The sequence below is a fragment of the Anolis carolinensis genome, unplaced genomic scaffold (genome assembly GCF_035594765.1).
Source record: "Anolis carolinensis isolate JA03-04 unplaced genomic scaffold, rAnoCar3.1.pri scaffold_11, whole genome shotgun sequence".
NCBI classification, from domain to species: Eukaryota; Metazoa; Chordata; class Lepidosauria; order Squamata; family Dactyloidae; genus Anolis; species Anolis carolinensis.
The window spans coordinates 17,668,637-17,691,251 of record NW_026943822.1 but is presented as its reverse complement, the minus strand read 5'-3'; the positions used below and the strand labels follow the sequence as shown (position 1 = coordinate 17,691,251).

General features: G+C 40.2%; 1 protein-coding gene across 2 annotated transcripts in view; it reads right to left on the bottom strand.

The window, feature by feature from the left end:
• Positions 1–22,233, bottom strand: part of LOC100565008 (tropomodulin-3) — a 34,644-nt gene extending 12,411 nt beyond the window's left edge. For both annotated transcript variants that reach the window (XM_062963265.1, XM_062963266.1), the window contains exons 1-5: positions 22,085–22,233; positions 7,260–7,466; positions 6,233–6,389; positions 1,152–1,274; positions 740–829 (exon numbers count right to left, since the gene is read on the bottom strand). In XM_062963265.1, the coding sequence (XP_062819335.1) occupies positions 740–829; positions 1,152–1,274; positions 6,233–6,389; positions 7,260–7,385 (496 nt within the window). In that variant the 5' untranslated portion in view covers positions 7,386–7,466; positions 22,085–22,233. The remainder of the gene's footprint in view (positions 1–739; positions 830–1,151; positions 1,275–6,232; positions 6,390–7,259; positions 7,467–22,084) is intronic.
• Positions 22,234–22,615: the final 382 nt, after the last annotated feature.

Sequence of the window (22,615 nt, the reverse complement as noted above, 5' to 3'; positions counted from 1 at the left end):
TTGCTGTGGCAAAGTGGTGGTGGTATTGGTTAAAAATTGTTGTGTAATTTTTATTTGACGTTATTTGTATTTTTTTTAATAAATTTTATTGTAAGTTATCTTTTTATTATATTTTATTAATTTCTTGTATTATTTTTAGTTATTTTGTTATAGTATTTTATTGTATTGATTTTTTTAGTGTTTTTAATTATTTTTTAGTGTTTTTAATTATTTTTTATTGGGTTGCTAGGAGACCAAGTTGGAGGAGCTTAGCCTTCTAACTGGCAGCAATTGGATAAAAGCAATTATTCCCCTCTCTCTCTAATTAGGACTTTCTTTTTCTTTTCTTTTTTGTGGTATCAACCTAGAGCCGTGGATGATGGGTTGTGTTGTCAAATTTTGAGGTTGGGGGGCCTGTAGTTTTGTTGTTTTGTGGGTCGCTGTGATGCCATCACTCTTTTATATATATAGATAATTAATATTATTAAATTGTATTATTTTCAGTATTATATTGTAATACATTACAATTGTAACACACTTAATCTTCCATGGTGAAGTTATCTAAACAAACATCAACGTTGCATTCTTGCTATGTGACTTTAAGTTGATTCTAACCTATGGCAACATTAAAATAGGATTTTCTGGGCAAGATGTTTCTAGATGAGGTTTGCCGCAAGGCTTCTCTCTTGTTCAAGGAAGGCTCTCCCCCCAATGTAACCCACCGGTGTTTCTTTTAGGCCTCTTTTAGGCGAATACTCACTTGAGAAACCTTCATTGCTGACTCCGTTGCTGCTTCCCACAATATCGCAGAACTGAGAGTTGCTTATCAAGTTGTGCATTCCAAGGATAGCTATCGAGAGAAAGAAAGCAGGGGGAAATCAGTTACCTTTTCCAATGCACCGCTTCGATAAGACATAAAATTTTATCAGCTACGAAAGCTATAGTAGTCCTTATGATCCACATTTCTACCTCACCTGTATTCCCAATAAAATTAATTCAGGCTCCAAATGCATCTTTGAATGAAAAATTTCTTGAAGCATTTTTTTGTACCTTGACCCAGAATTTATTTTTTATTTTTTTGCTTTTTTTACTGGGCCACCACATGTGGAAGAAAGTTCCTTCCTGTTCTTTGCATTTCTCAGTTGCGAGCCCAACCGTCGCACACCACCAACCTGCCAGGTCGCAAAGTTCGGTGTCAGTCGCGCTTGTCAACGCTTCCTCCAATTCCGGATCAAGAGTCACTTTTTCTTCCATGTACGTCTGTACTGGCTTCTGTTTGGGGATGAAGACTTTCCCTGTTTAACAAAACAAACAAGGGAAGAGGAGAAACATTTTAATAAGTTACTTGTGACATCACAATATTTGGGTTTCTCAAGAGGGAAATGAAAGTTAGTTACTGCAATTGAATTCTCCTTTTTATAGTACAGTAGAGTCTCACTTATCCAAGCTAAATGGGCCAGCAGAAGCTTGGATAAGCGAATATCTTGGATAATAAGGAGGGATTAAGGAAAAGCCTATTAAACATCCAATTAGGTTATGATTTTACAAATTAAGCACCAAAACATCATGTTATACAACAAATTTGACAGAAAAAGTAGTTCAACACGCAGTAATGTTATGTTGTAATTACTGTATTTACAAATTTAGCACCAAAATATCATGATATATTGAAAACATTGAACACAAAAATGGCTTGGATTATCCAGAGGCATGGATAAGCGAGGCTTGGATTAGCGAGACTCTACTGTACTTTTATTTACTTCATTAGATTTTAATCATGCACTTTGCACCACTGCCCAGCCTTTTATTATCTTGTTCTTATTTGGTGGTTCTACTTACCATTATATTGCTGTAAATTGTTGATTTGACCTGTGTTAATGATGTTTTTATTGTGAATGTATTTTTGTTTATTGTGGAAATTGAGGCTTGGCCCCATGTTAGCTACCCCGAGTCCCCACGGGGAGATAGAGGCGAGGTATAAAAATAAAGTTATTATTAATGTTGTTGTTGTTATTATTATTACAGTAGAGTCTCACTTATCCAAGCCTCGCTTATCCAAGCCTCTGGATAATCCAAGCCATTTTGGTAGTCAATGTTTTCAATATATCGTGATATTTTGGTGTTAAATTCGTAAATACAGTAATTACAATATAACATTACTGCGTATTGAACTACTTTTTCTATCAAATTTATTGTAGAACATGAAGTTTTGGTGCTTAATTTGTAAAATCATAACCTAATTTGATGTTTAATAGGCTTTTCCTTAATCCCTCCTTATTATCCAAGATATTCGCTTATCCAAGCTTCTGCCGGCCCGTTTAGCTTGGATAAGTGAGACTCTACTGTACTTTTATTTACTTCATTAGATTTTAATCATGCACTTTGCACCACTGCCCAGCCTTTTATTATCTTGTTCTTATTCGGTGGTTCTACTTACCGTTATATTGCTGTAAATTGTTGGTTTGACCTGTGTTACTGATGTTTTTATTGTGAATGTATTTTTGTTTATTGTGGAAATTGAGGCTTGGCCCCATGTTAGCCACCTCGAGTCCCCACGGGGAGATGGAGGCGGGGTATAAAAATAAAATTATTAATGTTGTTGTTGTTGTTATTTTATTATGACATAGCAAACAAGATAGATATGCTGGATTTCCTATCACAAAATCACAAGTCGAACACTTCCCAAGTGTCTAGGACTGTGTGATGTATCTTCGGATGATGCGCGCAGATCCCAGTAGGGTGGCCTTTTGCAGTTGGCAGATCGTAATTTTGTCAATGTCTATTGTTTCCAAATGCCGCCTGAGATCTTTTGGCACGGCACCCAGTGTGCCCATCACTACCGGGACCGCCTGCACTGGTTTCTGCCAGAGTCTTTGAAGTTCAATCTTGAGGTCCTGATAGCGGCTGAGTTTTTCCTGTTGTTTTTCGTCAATGCGACTGTCACCTGGGATGGCAACATCCATGATCCAAACCTTTTTCTTTTCCACAACTGTGATGTCTGGTGTGTTGTGCTCCAGAACTTTGTCAGTCTGGATTCGGAAGTCCCACAGTATCTTTGCGTGCTCATTTTCCAATACTTTTGCAGGTTTGTGATCCCACCAGTTCTTTGCTGCTGGAAGGTGGTACTTGAGGCATAAGTTCCAATGAATCATTTGGGCCACATAGTTGTGCCTCTGTTTGTAGTCTGTCTGTGCGATTTTCTTACAGCAGCTGAGGATATGATCAATGGTTTCGTCGGTTTCCTTGCACAGTCTGCATTTTGGGTCATCAGCTGATTTTTCGATCTTGGCTTTAATTGCCTTTGTTCTGATGGCTTGCTCCTGGGCTGCAAGGATCAGGCCTTCTGTCTCCTTCTTCAGGGTCCCATTCATGAGCCAGAGCCAGGTCTTCTCCTTATCAGCTTTTCCTTCAATTTTGTCTGCTCTTATTAATATTGCATTTATTATTTTACTCTATTTATTATTACTGTACTTGTATTATTTTCTTCTTCTTCTTCTTCTTCTTCTTATTATTATTATTATTATTATTATTATCTGTATTATTTTATCCTATTATTATTATTAAAAGGATACATAAGCACACTTACATTGAAGAAGACGAGAATAATGATTTGATCAGAGTTGGACAGAAATTTACCACCCTCGGCTTATTCTAGAGTCAATGTTTTCCCAGTTTTTTTTTTTTGGTAAAATTAGGTGCCTCGGCTTATATCCGGGTCGGCTTATACTCGAGTATATATGGTAATATGCTGTGTCCAGGTTGGGCCATCAAGTGCTCTGCTATGGCTGACTTCTCTGGTTGGATTAGTCTGCAGTGCCTTTGAGTCCCAAATAAATAAATAAACCAAATGAAATGGCTCTATCTAGCATGTTGTGGCATTGCAACTGCCAGCAAAGTCAGCACAGCTCAAGGCGACGGATGCTGTGAGATGAAGCCCAACAACATCTGGAGGGCCCCATGATTCGCACCCTCGGCCCCAGGGACCTTCCCAAGGAGGCCAAGAGAAGCCGGCCTTGCCAACTGAGCAGGAAAGGCAACCCCATGACCCCTTTGGTGCTCAAGCTGCCCTGCTCTCTGGCCTCCAGCAGACAATGATGTTAACATGCCATGTTGATATTCACAGGGCACCCACAAAGCTTCTATTGTTTATTTTTCTAATGTAATTTACATTTTAAATGTCATTCCATGAAAGGAAGCCAGCGAGGTCAGGCTTTCCCCTTGGGCAACAGTGGACCATTGTTATGTTTATCAACAAATGGTACAGAATGAGACTTTCAAGTTACGGCAGCTGATTTCGAAGTGTATTTGTTTGGTCCCTTTTGGGAAAGTACTGTTCATACATCGCATGGGTGTGGATGGGTGAGAGCAGAGGACATCCCAGCCTAGAAGTACAGTAGAGTCTCACTTATCCAACATAAACGGGTCTGCAGAACGTTGGATAAGTGAATATGTTGGATAATAAGGAGGCATTAAGGAAAAGCCTATTAAACATCAAATTAGGTTATGATTTTACAAATTAAGCACCAAAATATCATGTTATACAACAAATTTGACAGAAAAAGTAGTTCAATATGCAGCAATGCTATGTAGTAATTACTGTATTTGCGAATTTAGCACCAAAATATCACGATATATTGAAAACATTGACTACAAAAATGCGTTGGATAATCCAGAATGTTGGATAAGTGAGACTCTACTGTAGCACTTTAATCCCTTCCTACCTTACCTTATCCCATATTATCCCAATTGACTCTCTGACACTTGTTTATGCACTTTATCAAAGCTTTGGATATTGCGTTTTATATGCCCGACCCCTTTTATCTCCAATGGCAGATGCTGTATTATTACTCATTTGTTCTGACTGTATGTGTTTTATTGTATTTTTAAAATGTTTAAATTGTTTATTTTATTTCATATACAGTAGCGTCTCACTTATCCAACACTCGCTTATCCAACATTCTGGATTATCCAACGCATTTTCGTAGTCAATGCTTTCAATACATCGTGATATTTTGGTGCTAAATTCGTAAATACAGTAATTACTACATAGCATTACTGCGTATTGAACTACTTTTTATGTCAAATTTGTTGTATAACATGATGTTTTGGTGCTTAATTTGTAAAATCATAACCTCATTTGATGTTTAATAGGCTTCTCTTTAATCTTTCCTTATTATCCAACATATTTGCTTATCCAATGTTCTGCCGGCCCCTTTTATGTTGGATAAGTGAGACTCTACTGTACTGTTTTTGTTTTGATATTCATTGTAATTGATTTATTCTGTTTTGTTTTGGGCATCGCCCCATGTTAGCCGCCCCGAGTCCCTTTGGGGAGATGGTGGCGGGATAATAATAATAATAATAATAATAATAATAATAAAACTTTATTTATACCCCGCCACCATCTCCCCAACGGGGACTCGGGGCGGCTAACATGGGGCCATGCCCAGAGCAGTACAATATAATAAAATATAAAAACAACATATCATAACACAATTAAAACAATACAATAAATAATAATATACATTATTATAAATAAATAATGTAGAAAAATAATAAATAATAGAAAAATAAAGTATTATTATTATATATTATTATTAGAAGTAATGTTGTGCAGGTAGAATGACAGAATAATAATTATTATAATATTATAGAAAAATATTGGAGCCCCTGGTGGCACTGTGGAACATGCTGATCGAAAGGTCGGCGGTTCGAATCCAGGGAGCGGGGTGAGCTCCTGCTGTTAGCTCCAGCTTCTGCCAACCGAGCAGTTCGAAAACATGCAAACGTGAGTAGATCAATAGGTACTGCTCTGGCAGGAAGGTGATGGCGCCCCATGCAGTCATGCCATCCACGTGACCTTGGAGGTGTCTATGGACAACGCCGGCTCTTCGGCTTAGAAATGGAGATGAGCTCCAACCCCCAGTCGGACACGACTAGACTTAATGTCAGAATAAATCCTTTACCTTTTAGAGCTGGAAGAGACCACATGGGCCATCTAGTCCAACCCTATGCCATGCAGGAAAAACACAATCAAAGTACCCCCAACAGATAGCCATCCAGTCTCTTTTTAAAAGCCTCCAAGGAAGATGCCTCCACCGGACTCTGAGGCAGAAAGTTCCACTGGTGAACATCTCTAACAGTCTTCCTAATGTTCAGGTGGAATCTCCTTACCTGTCATTTGAACCCATGTAGGACAAAAGGAAGGGAATATAGTATGTTTACACAAAGAGCCTTATTCAGGAGGAATTACCTTTCTTTTCTCCTGTGTAGGGGACATAATCTTCCACGTCTTTCAGCTCCAGTGCTTGCTTTTCCAAGAAGGAAAGGAGTTTCTCCCTGTTAAAAGGAGCAGAGGGTTTTTTGGAAGTTTGGTCCTTTTGCCGGAATCCTGCAGGCAACAGCGCATTCTGCAAAACAAGATGGGCTTGTTAGATTGCCTTGCACAGAGATGCACTTTCCGGATTAGTCCCACGGAAAGCTACGGAAGTTGTCAACACTCAAAGACATTCCTACCATTAATAAAATTACCCATGAAATAAAACAAAAGGCCAATGGAAATAAGCCTGATGGTTCCATGTGTTCTTACAGTTACAGGTTGCACACACTAGTCCTATCCTAAAGAGAAGTATTACCGTACATACTCATGTATACACTGACTTCATATATAAGTTGAGGGCAGGTTTTAGTGCCAAAATTATGGATTTTGATATGACCCGTGGAGATGTTTTTCCACAGAGAGTGAATGGGGTGGTGCACGCTTGTAAATAATCAAAACTGAGTTGCTGAGAGTATTCTGGGCTGTATGGCCATGTTCCAGAAGCATGCTCTCCTGATGTTTTGCCCACATCTATGGTAGGCATCCTCAGAGGTTATGAGGTCTGTTGGAAACTAGGCAAGTAGGGTTGATATATCTGTGGAAAGTCTGGGGTGGGGGAAAAACTCTTGTCTGTTTGAAGAAAGTGTGAATGTTGCGATTGGCTACCTTGATTAGCATTGAATAGCTAATCAAGGCTGCTTCCTGCCTGGGGGAATCCTTTGTTGGGAGGTGTTACCTGGCCCTGATTGTTTCCTGTCTGGAATGTCCCTGTTTTCTGAGTGTTGTTCTTTATTTACTGTCCTGATTTTACAGACCCTTGCTTTATCTTATACCCTGCCTCAAGCCTTGCAGTAAAGCAAGTCAGAAACACAATGGATTATAACTATTATTTTTATAGAACAGCAGATTATGGAACTTTTCAAGAGGACAGCGGGGCTTGTCCAGTTGACCTGATACACACCTCCGGGTCCAGATCATCCAAAACAGTTTCCAGCTGCTTCAGCTCTTCCTCTGACAACTTCCCCAGGATCTCATCTTCATCAAGGTCTTTATACTTGTCCAAGTCTTTCAGGAAGGGGAGTGCCATCACTCTAGAAGGATAGGAGCCAGCAGCTTGTCGAAATGTTCAGCAGGACTGGCCAAACAGCTTTTGTTTTCCACCAAAACTCTAGAAATGGGAGTGGAGAGGAAACAAAACAATTTTACACACCAACATGAGTGTTTATTTGCACTCCCAACTATCCAACCTTAAAGATAAATGCTTTCCAAGCCATGCTAAAAAGTCCAAGATGAGGCAGAGATCATTTCAAAATACAGGCTTCACAAAATCCTCAAAGCACCGGGACGCTTCCCAAGGACATGCTTTAAACTGCACGCATGTTAATATTTCATATTATTTTGATCCGTGGCAATGGATCCGTTTGTTTACTTGCAATAGTATTCCGTCACCCTCGGGTGCGTGAATGAATTTTGAGCACAGTATCCAAGGAAAGGAAGCACACAAAACAACAGTGAGACGTGGGCCTTTTATGAGGTTTGTTCATTTCACAGCAGGCACCCGCCCTTGAGTACGGACCGGCAGAAAGAAGTGACCCTAAGAACGGCACAGGTCACGTTCGCTGTTTCCTCTTTGAGTTAAATTCAGGTCACGTCTCAGATTCCTTTTCAACTCAAGTACCAACCTGCATGGCATACAAGAGTCTTGTATTCTTGAGCTGAGAGAGAGAACACACCAAAACTAACCTTCCTTTTTTGTGCCATTCTAGACCCCCAGATGTTATCTTATTCCAAGTGCGATTATGGCTTAGCTCAGTACACAATGAGTCAAACTCATGATACAAAACGCCTATTAGGTGTAATAGTTTAAGTCAGTGGTTCTCAACCTGGGGTCCCCAGATGTTTTTGGCCTTCAACTCCCAGAAATCCTAAAAGCTGGTAAACTGGCTGGGATTTCTGGAAGTTGTAAGCCAAAAACATCTGGGGACCCCAGGTTGAGAACCACTGGTTTAAGTGTTGGACTACAAATCTAAAATATCAAGATTTGGCTCAGGCTGTGGCGCAGGCTGGAGAGCAGCTGCAATGAATCACTGCAATGAATCACTCTGACCAGGAGGTCATGAGTTCGAGGCCCGCTCGGAGCCTAAGTTTGTCTGTCTTTGTTCTATGTTAAAAGGCATTGAATGTTTGCCTATATGTGTAATGTGATCCGCCCTGAGTCCCCTTCGGGGTGAGAAGGGCGGAACATAAATGCTGTAAATAAATAATAAATAAATAAATTTGAAACCCTGTTTGACCACAAAATCCATTGGTGGACTTTGAGTAAATCACACTTTTTCAGCTTCAAAGCCAACCCACTCTGAACAAATTTTGCCACAACGTTAGGTTCACTTTAGCATTGTCGTAAGTTGGAAGGGACTTGGAAGAACACACAACTACAACAGCAACAAATAATATGTTGTTGAAGGCTTTCATGGCCGGGATCACAGGGTTGTTGTATGTTTTCCGGCCAACAAAATAATATTTAATACAGTAGAGTCTCACTTATTCAACACTCGTTTATCCAAGCTTCTGGATAGCATTAATGTGTAATGAACTACTTTTTCTGTCAAATTTGTTGTATAACATGATGTTTTGGTGCTTAATTTGTAAAATCATAACCTCATTTGATGTTTAATAGGCTTTTCCTTAATCCCTCCTTATTATCCAAGATATTTGCTTATCCAAGCTTCTGCCAGCCCGTTTAGCTTGGATAAGTGAGACTCTACTGTAATAATAATAATAATGATAATATTTTGTACAAAATACAACACAATATTATTTTTGTACAAAATAATACTGCTTGTATCATAACTGGTTTTTACTTGCTGTTGAGCCTTCTCCGACTTATGGTGATAGTTTCGCCTTAGGATAAGTCAGAAATAACTGGAAGGCACACAACAACAAATGATTAAAATACCACGGGTGAATTTGGTGACCGGAGAAAGAAGGAGCTGCGTGTTTATTTACTCTGCAAAGCTTGCTAGAATCAGCTGTGCATACAGAAACTTTGACTGTCCCGCCGCCTTCATGCCCAAGATCACCTTCACAGCTGGAACGCAAAGAAGTTTCCATGAAGGCGACTGATGCTACAATCCAAGTAACGCAGACATGAGTCAGCAAGGAACACCAAATAATTTTCCGCTGACTTGCTTGCATTCCAATGTGGGATACTAATTTTGTATTATTAAAATACTCTCTTAATCCCCAGTTGATTTGCAACCAGAGCGCGGAGAGAGATGAAGTGCTTGAAAGTCATAAAACTAAGATGCTCAACTGACGGCTGGAGGAAGCCAGATGTGGGCCACCAAACCCATCTGGGAAAAGAAACTGACACTGTGGTAGGCCACTTACTCTGTATTCACAAAGGTGCATCTATACGGTGGAATTAATGCAGTTTGATACCACTTTAACTGGCATAGATAAAGGTTTCCCCTGACGTTAAGTCCAGTCATGTCTGACTCTGGGGGTTGGTGCTCATCTCCATTTCTAAGCTGAAGAGCCGGCGTTGTCCATAGACATCTCCAAGGTCATGTGGCCGGCATGACTGCATGGAGTGTCGTTACCTTCCCGCCGGAGCGGTACCTATTGATCTACTCACATTGGCATGTTTTCGAACTGCTAGGTTGGCATAGTTTAATGCTATACAAAGAGATATTGTGCATGATATTCATTCCAAGCTCAGCACACAATGCTTCCCAGAAGCAAAAGTCGGTAGTTGTCATGCAGAAGAATGTTTTCTCCAAGCGGTGGAAAATAAATATATTTCCAGTTCAGTAGACGGAAGCTGAACAGTTGTAGTTTGAACAAAACAACTTATTTGCATCGTATTTACAACGACGAGATGGATCTCAGGAAATCAGATCTCTGGAGCAGAGCTTTGCATGTAAATTTCCCAAGTTCAGTTCCTTTTTCTCTGTTCAAAGGGATCACAGGGAGCAAGTGATAAAGCCCAATATTCTGGGGAGCTGACACCAATGTAACAAATGATCCCCAAATTTAGTCTAAGTGTTTTGGACTTCAATTCCCAGAATCCTGAGCTTGGGCAATACAGTAATCGGGGTTTCTTGGTGCTGAAGTCCCAAACACCTGGAAGATCAGAGTTTGGGAAACATGGCTTAGTTTAGAGTTTAAACTTTAGAACATCAACCCTGTAAAGCAGGTCAGACTACGAGAATAAACTTGGCTCAATCCTACCCTCTAAACCAGAGTTTCACAAATTTGTAATATATATATGTATGTGTGTGTGTGTGTGTGTGTGTGTGTGTGTGTGTGTGTGTGTGTGTATATATATATATATATATATATAAGGGTAATGAAATTTCAGCCTAGGACAAAACAACAAAACTGCACATCCCAGAAACACTAAACTTGGCAGCACAACCCCTCATCCATGCCTCTGCGTTCATACAACAAAAAGAAAAGAAAAATAAAGTCCTAATTAGAGGGAGAGCAATAATTGTTTTTATTCCAATTGCTGCCAGTTAGAAGGCTAAGCTCCGCCCACTTGGTCTCCTAGCAACCCACTCAGCCCAGGGGACAGGCAGAGTTAGGCCTCACTTAGGCCTCTTGCACACTGCCTATAAAATACAGATTATCTGATTTTAACTGGATTATATGGCAGTGTAGACTCAAGGCCCTTCCACACAGCTATATAACCCATTAATAATCTTATATTATCTGCTTTGAACTGGATTAGCTTGACTCCACACTGCCATATAATCCACTTCAGTGTGCAGTCGGACACAACTGGACGTAATGTCAGGAGAAAACCTTTACCCTTTACCTTAACTACCACCAATTCCTCAATACTTTATTTCCCATAACACCATACTTAGCCACAGCAACGCGTGGCTGGGCACAGCTAGTGTGTGTATGTATGTATGTGTGTGTGTGTGTGTGTGTGTGTGTATATATATATAGAGACAGACAGTTGTAGTTTGCATGCAGGAGGGACACGGAAACTTAAAAATTATTTCTAGGATTCCTCCAGGTTAAAGAAGCTGATCTAAACCACTATACTAAACTTGTTGACCAGAATATATTTTCTTTGCTTGACTTATTGCCTTACGCAACCACAATAAATAATTCCTTACGCAACCACAATAAATAACATACATGTAGCACTTCACTCCTCTCCAAGTACAGGAAAAAATGCTGTCGTGTCCACATCCTTCACTGCCAAGCCTAAAGCCGCTACTCACTCAAGTCCACATGATGACCTCAGACGGAGAAACTGTTTGAACTCCAGTGTTTACTTTAAAGGAAGTGGCTAATGACTTGATCTCTGCATGTGTAACCTTTGGCTAGCAGATTCTTTCAACTCAGAGACATGGGAGATTTCATTTTAGGAATCATGCCCTATACAACTTGGCAAGTTTTTTAGTGTTTACAAAGCATGTGGCCCTGTTAGCTTTCAAACAGGATGCCAGATGCATAAAGAATGAGATAGCAGAATATCGCTAGGGTTTTGCTCAGAAGATTACAATAATATTCGGACTGCAAGTGGTGTCCGACTGCATTAAATCTACCATGTATTTATTTTATTTATTTATTATTTATTACAATATTTATATCCCGCCCTTCTCACCCAACAGGGGACTCAGGGCGGCTTACAATAAAACAGACATATAAAAACAGTACAATACACTATAAATCAGTTAAAAAATTAACTTACATATAACATTCATAAAATGCATTTATAAAATATAGATAGGCGTGTAGATGCACCCTTGCTCCTGGGAAGCTATAGCTGCCCATTTCTTCCTTGGACAGGGGTCTAGATTAGATGACCTTCCCACTCTGCTGATTCTAATACCAAGAGTGTGTCTGCATGTGAACTTCAGCATCTTCCTTGGATATAATGGAGCCATATTTGGAAACATGCATGACAAGCTGTTTATTAGCAACTGCTCCCGAGGGGCCACTCAATCCATTTGCTGCTCCCTAAGACAACGCTCTGATGTATTACTGATGGAGGCGATTGCACTTTGGGGAGAAGGTTTCCTTTCCTGTAATAAATTTGCCATTAAGTGTTGGGGCATAAAAGGTGGGAGGGAAGTAAAGCAACTTCCCAATGCTCTACATATAAAATGATGAGCATATCCCGGAAGCCCCTTCATACATTTGGGCTAAAACCATCAGAAACTCTTGATTCTCACCAACCACTACCTATATTCCTAGAGTGAAACTGAGCAACCACTTGGTTGGTTGTTTACATTAGACCAGGGGTCCTCAAACTTTTTAAGTGGAGGGCTGATTCACAGTCCCTCAGACTGTTGGAGGGACGGATTGTTATTGTTGTGTGCCTTCAAGTCATTTCAGACTTAGGTCAAGCCTACGCCTAAAGTTTAGGACAGAGGCCAGGTCAATGACCTTGGGGGGGCCTTAGTTTGGTGGCCCCGAATCTAGACGATCTCATAAGACCATAGGTAAGCAAAGAGACCTCCAAAGACCATCTAGATGGTCTCATAAGACCATCGGTAAGCAAAAGGACCCTCAAAGGCCATCTAGATGATCTCATAAGAACACCAGAAGACCATAGATAAGGAAAGGGACCCTCAAAGACCATCTAGATGGTTTCATAAGACCATAGGTGAGGAAAGAGACCTCCAAAGACCATCTAGATGGTCTCATAAGACCATCGGTAAGCAAAAGGACCCTCTAAGGCCATCTAGATGATCTCATCAGGCCATCAGAAGACCATAGATAAGGAAAGGGACCCTCAAAGACCATCTAGATGGTTTCATAAGACCATAGGTAAGGAAAGAGACCCTCAAAGACATCTAGATGATCTCATAAGACCATCGGTAAGGAAAGAGACCTCCAAAGACTAGGTAAACTTAGGTCAACCTTAAGTCTAAAGTTTAGGACAGGGGCCAGGTAAATGACCCTGGAGGGCCGCATCTGGCCCACGGGCCTTAGTTTGGGGACCCCTGCATTAGACCTTCTACATCATGGAGGGGCTCTTGGAATAGTCCCAGTGTTTTTCATGCTTTTCTAGAAGTAAAGGTTGAAAGGATGGTGCTGATCTTTCCAAGTGGGACACTCCACTGAGCAGTGATTCTCAATCTGGGGTCTCTAGATGTTTTTGGTCTACAACTCCTAGAAATCCCAGTCAGTTTACCAGCTGTTAGGATTTCTGGAAGTTGAAGGCCACAAACATCTGGGGACCCAAAGGTTGAGAACCACTGTTGAGGAAGCAAAGAGATCCCACACGTGGTCTGCAGATAAACAGACTGGCAGAGTAGATATTGAATTGTATCTTGGAGTTAGGCTCTAATCCTGTGATTCTCAGTCAGATGTTTTGGACTTCCATCTCCCAGAATACCTGGCGATGTGGCCAAATTGGCTGGGGTTTTCTGGAAGTTGAAGCCTCAATCTTCTGGAGGATGAATGTTTGAGAAATACTGTTCTAATTGACACTTGGAAGATTTTGAGAGCAAGAACCCAATGAAGTAGATGATAATAATAATAATAATAATAATAATAATAATAATAATAATAATAATAATAATAATAATAACTTTATTTTTATACCCCGCCCCATCTCCCCAAAGGGACTCGGGGTGGCTTACATGGGGCCTTGCCTGATACAACAATATAATAGCAACAATAAAACACTAAAACAAATATCCCAACAATAAAAACATCAGCATCAATAAGCCACTGAGGCATAGTTCCAGGACGCCCATGGACACCAAAATCCAAAGATGTTTGTCCTATCACTGGCCAAGACACATTGTAGTGCTTCAAATGTTACAATCTGTTTCTGGAGGTATTTAACCTGCCGATTCCAAAAATGGCACCGGTTTCCCCCTATCTGCTCTAGTTTTTGAGATACAGAAAGTATGCCATCTACCAATCAGCATCTGCTTGCCTACAGAAAACCATGATAAGCATATCTAAGAAACTAGAGCTGTTGCGGTCGACCCAATGAAATTTTCTGAATCAATGACACAAATAACAAGCCTAAAAACCAAGACACCAAGATTTTAAATATATATACAATGCCATAGTAAAATGATTTCTCTTATATAAAATAGCAAAATCAAGGTTGGCTTTTTGGAACTCTCATTTTTTTTCAAGCTATGGATGGTTGAATCTGCAAACATGGAACATGGACATCACATACAGTAGAGTCTCACTTATCCAACACTCGCTTATCCAAGCTTCTGGATTATCCAAACCATTTTTGTAGTCAATGTTTTCAATATATCGTGATATTTTGGTGCTAAATTCGTAAATACAGTAATCACAACATAACTTTACTGTGTATTGAACTACTTTTTCTGTCAAATTTGTTGTGTAACATGATATTTTGGTGCTTAATTTGTAAAATCATAACCTAATTTGATGTTTAATAGGCTTTTCCTTAACCCCTTCTTATTATACAAGATATTCGCTTATCCCAACTTCTGCCAGCCCGTTTAGCTTGGATAAGTGAGATTCTACTGTACCTATCTCTGGGATGTTGTATGTTTTCCGGGCTGTATGGCCATGTTCCAGAAGTATTCTCTCCTGATGTTTCACCCACATCATGGCAGGCATCTTCAGAGGTTGTGAGGTATGGTTGTGAGGTATACCTCACAACCTCTGAGGATGCCTGCCATAGATGTGGGCGAAACGTCAGGAGAGAATACTTCTGGAACATCCGGAAACCGTACAACAGCCCTGTGATCCTGGCCATAAAAGCCTTTGACAACACATACTTATCTCTCTTCAAACAGGTTTTGCCTCCACAATTTGGTATCCCTAGAATTTTTCTAATGTAAAGTGTTTCCATATTTTGTTGTTTTGCTGCCGCTGGAACATTCTGGTGATATTTTTTAAAAAAACTGTCCCAGAAGTCATTCCCATATAGCAGAGAAACAAAGCTTCCTACTTCAAGCACACCAATGTTCTCTCCCTCTTCTCGAGCATACTTCAATATGCGCCAATATCTTAAAAGGAAATGGCTTCCTGAAACTAATTATCGCAGCGCCGTGAGCTGCCAAGTTGCATATGCCTTTGCCAAGTTGCCATTGTGCGGCGTTCTCCCCCCATCCCCACTTCTCCGACATTGTGCAAATCTGTTTATAATCATAACAAGACCACAATCCTGGGGCTGGTGCCGACGGAACATTTACAACATGAGTGCAATTGATGGGATACATACAGAGAACATTGTTTTTTCAGCTTAGGTTTTGATGTGCTCATTATTTTGAGCCTCCTTGTTTTTGTGTTTTTGCTTCTCCAAAGGGATGCAGGCGGTATGTGACCATTCCCACCAACCAACGTACGCTAAATGGGTTCATTATTTTGTTCTCTCAGGAAGGAGGCAAGTGATCAAAAAACGATTGCAACAGCAAGGTCCTACTGTCCCTTCCAGTCAAGCTTCGCTTCCTCTCTGTGGGCATTTCTCACCGCATGAGAACTTTGTGTAGTTGCCTTCAGGCATTAAACTGGCTCTTTGGATTGCAAAGCATGCTGAGGTTGAACCGATCAAAAACCTCATGTGACTTTCCAATGCAAGAATGAACTTGCTGGGGAAGTCCATTGGATTACATGTAGACCTTCATCCAAGTAGTCATGCGTACAACAGGAGCTTCCACAGCCTTGGGCTTTCTTCTCTTTCCTTGCTTTCTAACCTAACCATTACATTTGGAGGACAAATGGCTACATAATGCGAGGACAAGGCAAAATTCGCCCAGACTAATTATACACAGATTTGGGGCAGATGCACTTTACAGTCATAAGCAGTCTTTTGAAAAATGCCTCTTTTGACACTGGACGTCCTGTTTTCAAATTCTCCACTTTGCTATCCTCTTGACTATATTTTCTGCATCTGAGGATAAACCATTTTCCAGAATGGTTTCATGCTTAATTTCTTTTTTATTCATTCAAATCAGATGTCAAGTCCAATATGGAGAGTTCATGGGAGGTAAGGTCCAAAACATACACCGGAAATCACATTATGGAGGGCCAGTCTATTCAACAATGCTTTACAGTGCTTTAAATATCATAGATGTTTGTTTCTAGCTACAAATGTCAGGGACTGAATCTTTTATTTTATGCATACTTTATTTATTTCTACCCCACTCTTCTCACTTCATGGGGGACTCAGAGTGGCTTATAAGTTTTGGCAAAAATTCAATGCCAGTGTTATACAATAAACACAAAACTCAATAACATGTAAATTACAATTAAAAACAAATTAAAACATGTAACCATTAGTTGCTCTATTTTTTCCTCCAGAAACACAACACACTTTGGAGTTTTCCCTCTATCAGAACAAGGAACAGACATATTTGTAAACAAACATCTGGCTTAGACAAAGGCAAGTTCAGGACTGCAAAAGAATAGTTCATTGGGCCTATGTCTACCAGAGTGAGACCATTGGATTTGCGGATTTATAGTTCAAATAAAAGAGTTTGTGGATACTATGGACTCCTAAAAAAGCAAATAGATGGGTCCAAGGGGAAATGAAGCCTGAACCTTTCCTAGAAGTCGAGATGACTAAACTGTACTTTGGGCATAGCATGAGAAGGCATGACTCACAAGCAATAATGCTTAGTAAAGCAGTAGGAAAAGAGGAGGACTGCACTACAGGTGGATAGACCAGATCAAAGAAGCCATGACTTGCAAGACAACGACAACAGGGTGACTTGGAGACCTCTTGTTCACAAGGTGGTCATAAGTCTAGCTTACAACAATGAATAAAAGTCCAGGCAACTTTTCTGAGCTCTTTCCAAACCCTTTGTCTCTTTTGCTCAGTGTTGCATCTATTGTCTCCTCAGGGATACACAAAACTAAGATCTCTGTCTTTCCCCTGCAAATCTAAAATCAGTTAATGTAGTATTGCCATGTTTTGAAATGAAATCTAGATAAAACATGTTAGCAAATGCATCCAAAACCTATGTATTCAGGGTCCTTGATCTCTAGCATGATTTTGGAGAATGTTATTAGAGGGGAGTAAGCACTGCTGTGACAGAGCTGGACGGGACTTTTGAGTTTGCTGATAATCCCCATAAACCAAACCTTGTTGCTCATACTTTAAAATAGAAAATGACCTCAGAGGCAAATTAAAGGGGCTAGTTTGGGCCAGAAAGCTAATACTGCACTGTGTTGTCTTGCTTGTGCCTTCTCCCCGTCATCCTCTGGATGAACCTGGACCAGAGGAGGGAGGATTTATCAGTTTTCTACCATGAATCAGGGGCCTGAAACTGGTCCAAAAGGGCTGCTTCAACCTTCCCTCCAGAGAATCCTTACTGACGGTTGTAGTTTCCGAAAGGGAACTCATTCAAGGGTGCTTATCTAGATACTCTGACAAGCCCCGACCCTTCTGGGCTTTAGAAAAGCTGTAAAGACATGGTTGTGCGCCCAAGCTTTTAATGACTAAACGTTTAATTCGACATGGTCTGAATTAAGGTTCAAGCATGAGGTTCTGTATGAATGGAACTAATTATATATGCTTTTAAGTTTTATAATGTATTTTAATAATTTTATCATTTAATTTGTATGTATTGTTTTGATTTATAATTGTGTTTTGGGCATTAAATTTTGCCAATTTCTGTGAGCCGCCCTGAGTCCCCTCGGGTGAGAAGGGCGGGGTACTAATGTTGTAAATAAATAAATACTTTTGATACCAAATGTTTCCATGACAACTTTTCAATTGTCATGAAAACATTTGCTATCAAAAGTATCTAGATAAGCACCCTTGAATGAGTTCTCTTTTGGGAATTACAACCCCCAGTACCCCCCAAAGGCAGCATGGTCAGTTGCTAGGACAGAATGATTTTTTTTTTCCATAGGGGAGAAAAGACAGGAACTTGGAAAAGTTACAGTAGAGTCTCACTTATCCAAGCCTCGCTTATCCAAGCCTCTGGATAATCCAAGCCTTTTTTGTAGTCAATGTTTTCAATATATCATGATATTTTGGTGCTAAAGTCATAAATACAGTATTTACAACATAACATTACTGCGTATTGAACTACTTTTTCTGTCAAATTTGTTGTATAACATGATGTTTTGGTGCTTCATTTGTAAAATCATAACCTAATTTGATGTTTAATAGGCTTTTCCTTAATCCCTCCTTATTATCCAAGATATTCGCTTATCCAAGCTTCTGCTGGCCCGTTTAGCTTGGATAAGTGAGACTCTACTGTACTTTTTTGAAATGCAACGCCAAAATCTTCTCTAGTGGGACAGTTGGAAACTTTTTCTGGACTACGTCTCTCAGAAGCGTAGTCAGCGGTCTTCAGTTTGGACTACAACTCCCTAGCTGGGGAGATTTTGGAAATGGTACTCTAATATCAGGAACGCATTGGGACACTATGTGGGCATAAACAGTGTTGTCAGGAGCGAAAAATAAGGGAATATGAAGGAGATTGAACATGCAGAGAATGGATAGATTTGTGTGTGTTCTCGGTGCAAGGAAAAGTGTAATCCGCAGCCTAGTGCAGTAAGTAGATTCCGATTTTTAAAAGTCATTTTCCGGAACACAGTTATGAATAGCCCTGCCTCCCCATCCTCTTCGTCCCCCATAAGTTCTTTTTTTTCAAGTGACACAATGGTTCTATTTTCCAGAGCTGTCCCAGTGAACCCTGCATCCTGGAGGCCAGCAATTCCCAAAGCCTGTGCTAGGAGATGCCCCAGTGTTGTGGAAACGTGTCGAGTGTGTACACATTTGCACAGCAAACAGCGCAGAGACCCAAGGGAGCTCTTGTCACTCAAGTGCTGCTCTAGAAGCAAACATACCTCTCTGATGTGGTTTATTTCCTGTTTCCACTCAGTTGGCAACCCACATGCCATAAAGCAACGGGGACACACCTAGGACATTACTACCCGTGCCATCTCAGGACTGGCATTCTTTTGCCATGATGCGTTGTTATAAATGACATACCTGTGTGGCCTTTAAGTCCCGTCAGTACAGAAACAACACACTGGAAATCGGAGAAACAAACAAACCAACCCAAGAGGGACACCTGGATTTGGGAGACTCAGCCTAATACATTAGTCCATTGGCTAAGAATTTAGGAATGTTTTGACTAAAAGGATAGCTTTTGGCATTCTTTAACTCTCCAAAAGGGTTTATGAAAGGATTGGCTGTCGTTATTTATTATTACGCTATGTAACAAAATTTGGAAAAAAAACAACAACCCAGAAAGTGTTATTTCCTGTATAATTGTTACTTTGAAAGTAGTTGTTACACTCCAGAAACTTTGTTTCTATGTTCGCCACAAACTATGTTGACTTGGTTGGGACTCCATGAGATAGATATTCATTAAAAAACTATAGCAAAATGTGCTGCAGGATGTTGCACCAAAACAAAGTTTGTGCAGTTTAATAAACTTTCATTACAACACAAATACATTAGCACAATATACACAGATTAAAACACAATAAGGTAATACAGTAGAGTCTCGCTTATCCAACATAAACGGGCCGGCAGAACGTTGGATAAGTGAATATGTTGGATAATAAGGAGGCATTAAGGAAAAGCCTATTAAACATCAAATTACAGTAGAGTCTCACTTATCCAACATAAACGGGCCGGCAGAATGTTGGATAAGCGAATATGTTGGATAATAAGGAGGTATTAAGGAAAAGCCTATTAAGCATCAAATTAGGTTATGATTTTACAAATTAAGCACCAAAACATCATGTTATACAACAAATTTGACAGAAAAAGTAGTTCAATACGCAGGAATGCTATGTAGTAATTACTGTATTTACGAATTTAGCACCAAAATATCACGATGTATTGAAAACATTGACTACAAAAATGTGTTGGATAATCCAGTATGTTGGATAAGCGAGTGTTGGATAAGTGAGACTCTATTGTATGTTGAATTGGTTGGGACACCATGAGACAGATATTCATTGAAAAACTATAGCAAAATGTGCTGCAGGATGTTGCAGTTTGTGCAGTTTAATAAACTTTCATTTCAACACAAATACATTAGCACAATATACACAGGTTAAAACACAATAAGGTAATAAAACAAAGTTAAAACAAAAGTTAATACAACAGTAATAATATCAATACAGTAAATTTCATAGGTGGGGGGGGAAGGACTGCAGCAGCAATATAAAGATAGAATCATTAGATTAAAATACAGTAGAGTCTCACTTATCCAACATAAACGGGCTGGCAGAACGTTGGATAAGTGAATATGTTGGATAATAAGGAGGCATTAAGGAAAAGCCTATTAAATATCAAATTAAGTTATGATTTTACAAATTAAGCACCAAAACATCATGTTAGACAACAAATTTGACAGAAAAAGTAGTTCAATACACAGTAATGCTATGTAGTAATTACTGTATTTATGAATTTAGCACCAAAATATTACGATGTTTTGAAAACATTGACTACAAAAATGCGTTGGATAATCCAGAACGTTGGATAAGCGAGTGTTGGATAAGTGAGACTCTACTGTACCCAGATAAGAGGGACCTAGTAAGTAAGTAAAAAGTAGGATAGGACTCTTATAAATCTGATTTGAGATTCTTTTAATGCCATCTATCCAAACTCAAGTTTTCCTAAAAAGTCCTTTAGCGGGACATCAAGCATTTCCCTTTGCGAGCTGCCCAACTGCTCAGCAAATGTGTTGTCGAAGGCTTTCATGGCCGGGATCATAGGGTTGTTGTATGGTTTCCAGGCTGTATGGCCATGGTCTAGAAGTATTCTCTCCTGACGTTTCACCCATATCTATGGCAGGCATCTGTGGATCTATGGCCCGGGCTGTGGCACAGGCGGGAGAGCAAGCCAGCTGCAATTAACTGCAATGAATCACTCTGACCAGGAGGTCATGAGTTCGAGGCCGCTCGGAGCCTATGTTTGTTTGTCTTTGTTCTATGTTAAAAGGCACTGAATGTTTGCCTATATGTGTAATGTGATCCGTCCTGAGTCCCCTTCGGGGTGAGAAAGAAGGGCGGAATATAAATGCTGTAAATAAATAAATAAATAAATAAAAAATGCCTGCCACAGATGTGGGCGAAACGTCAGGAGAGAATACTTCTGGAACATGGCCACACAGCCCGAAAGACATACAACAACCAAATGAAATGCAGTTTTCAGAGAGGAAGGAAGGGAGTTTCCCAGGGAGGAGGGGGGAGGGCTGGACCTGACTGACAAGTCAGAGGAGGAGGAAAGCCTCCAGGGCTGGCCGAGTGCATTTCCTGGGTGTGGATTCCTTTTTCACCCAGTTCCCAAAGAAAAAGTTGTAGGGAAAATAGGGAAGAGTAGGCAGAAGAAGAAGAAAAAACAACAACAACACAGGGTGCATCCATACTGTAGCATTAATGCATGGCTCAATGCTATGAAAACTACAGGTAAACACATACTTTTAGAAGGAAATCACCATCACCACCACCCCTTGATTGCAATGGATCTCACACAAATGTAATGTAGTTTGACACTCCTCTAACAGCAATGGCTCAGTTCTATGAAATCCTGGGAGTTGTAGTTTTGCAATGCCTCTAGTGTTCTCTGCCCCACCAAACTACCAATCCCAAGTTTCCACTGCACTGAGCTTTGGCGGTCAAAGTGCTACCAAAAGGCATTCCTTCCACAGTGTAGAAGCACCCTAATTGTGTAATTTACTCTTTTTGCATCACTTTAATGGGATTCCTGCAATGCAAGTCCTTTGTGACCCATTTCTGACACCAGTTTATCCAATCTAAACTCTTCCAAAAGTTGGCTAAAGCGATCCAAAGGTTCAGATCCACGGCCTTCTCAATTGTTCCCCCCAGGAAGGTACTCACCGGACCGCAAGGAGAACTCCCAGCCCCGCTGCCTGCCCAACCTTTCAGAAAGCAGCCAGGATCCTCTTGCAACCACCGCCCGCCCACTGCGCATGCGCACCCGCTTCCTCTGCGTGTCTACAGGCGTCAGGGCCCCGCTGCATTCTGGGAAGCGTAGTTCCTCCTGGGTTGCGTCTGCCGTGACTGCGCCTGCGCAAGAAAGAGAAGGTTTCAATGCAGAGTGGGGAAAAAATTCCAACCTGGTCAGAAATAATTTCACACACATACACACATATATGTGTGTGTGTGTGTGTATATATATATATATATATATATATATACATACATATACACACAAACACATACATGTATGTATCTATGTACAGTAGAGTCTCACTTATCCAACATAAACAGGCCGGCAGAACGTTGGATAAACGAATATGTTGGATAATAAGGAGAGATTAAGAAAAAGCCCATTAAACACCAAAATAGGTTATGATTTTACAAATTAAGCACCAAAACATCATGTTATACAACAAATTTGACAGAAAA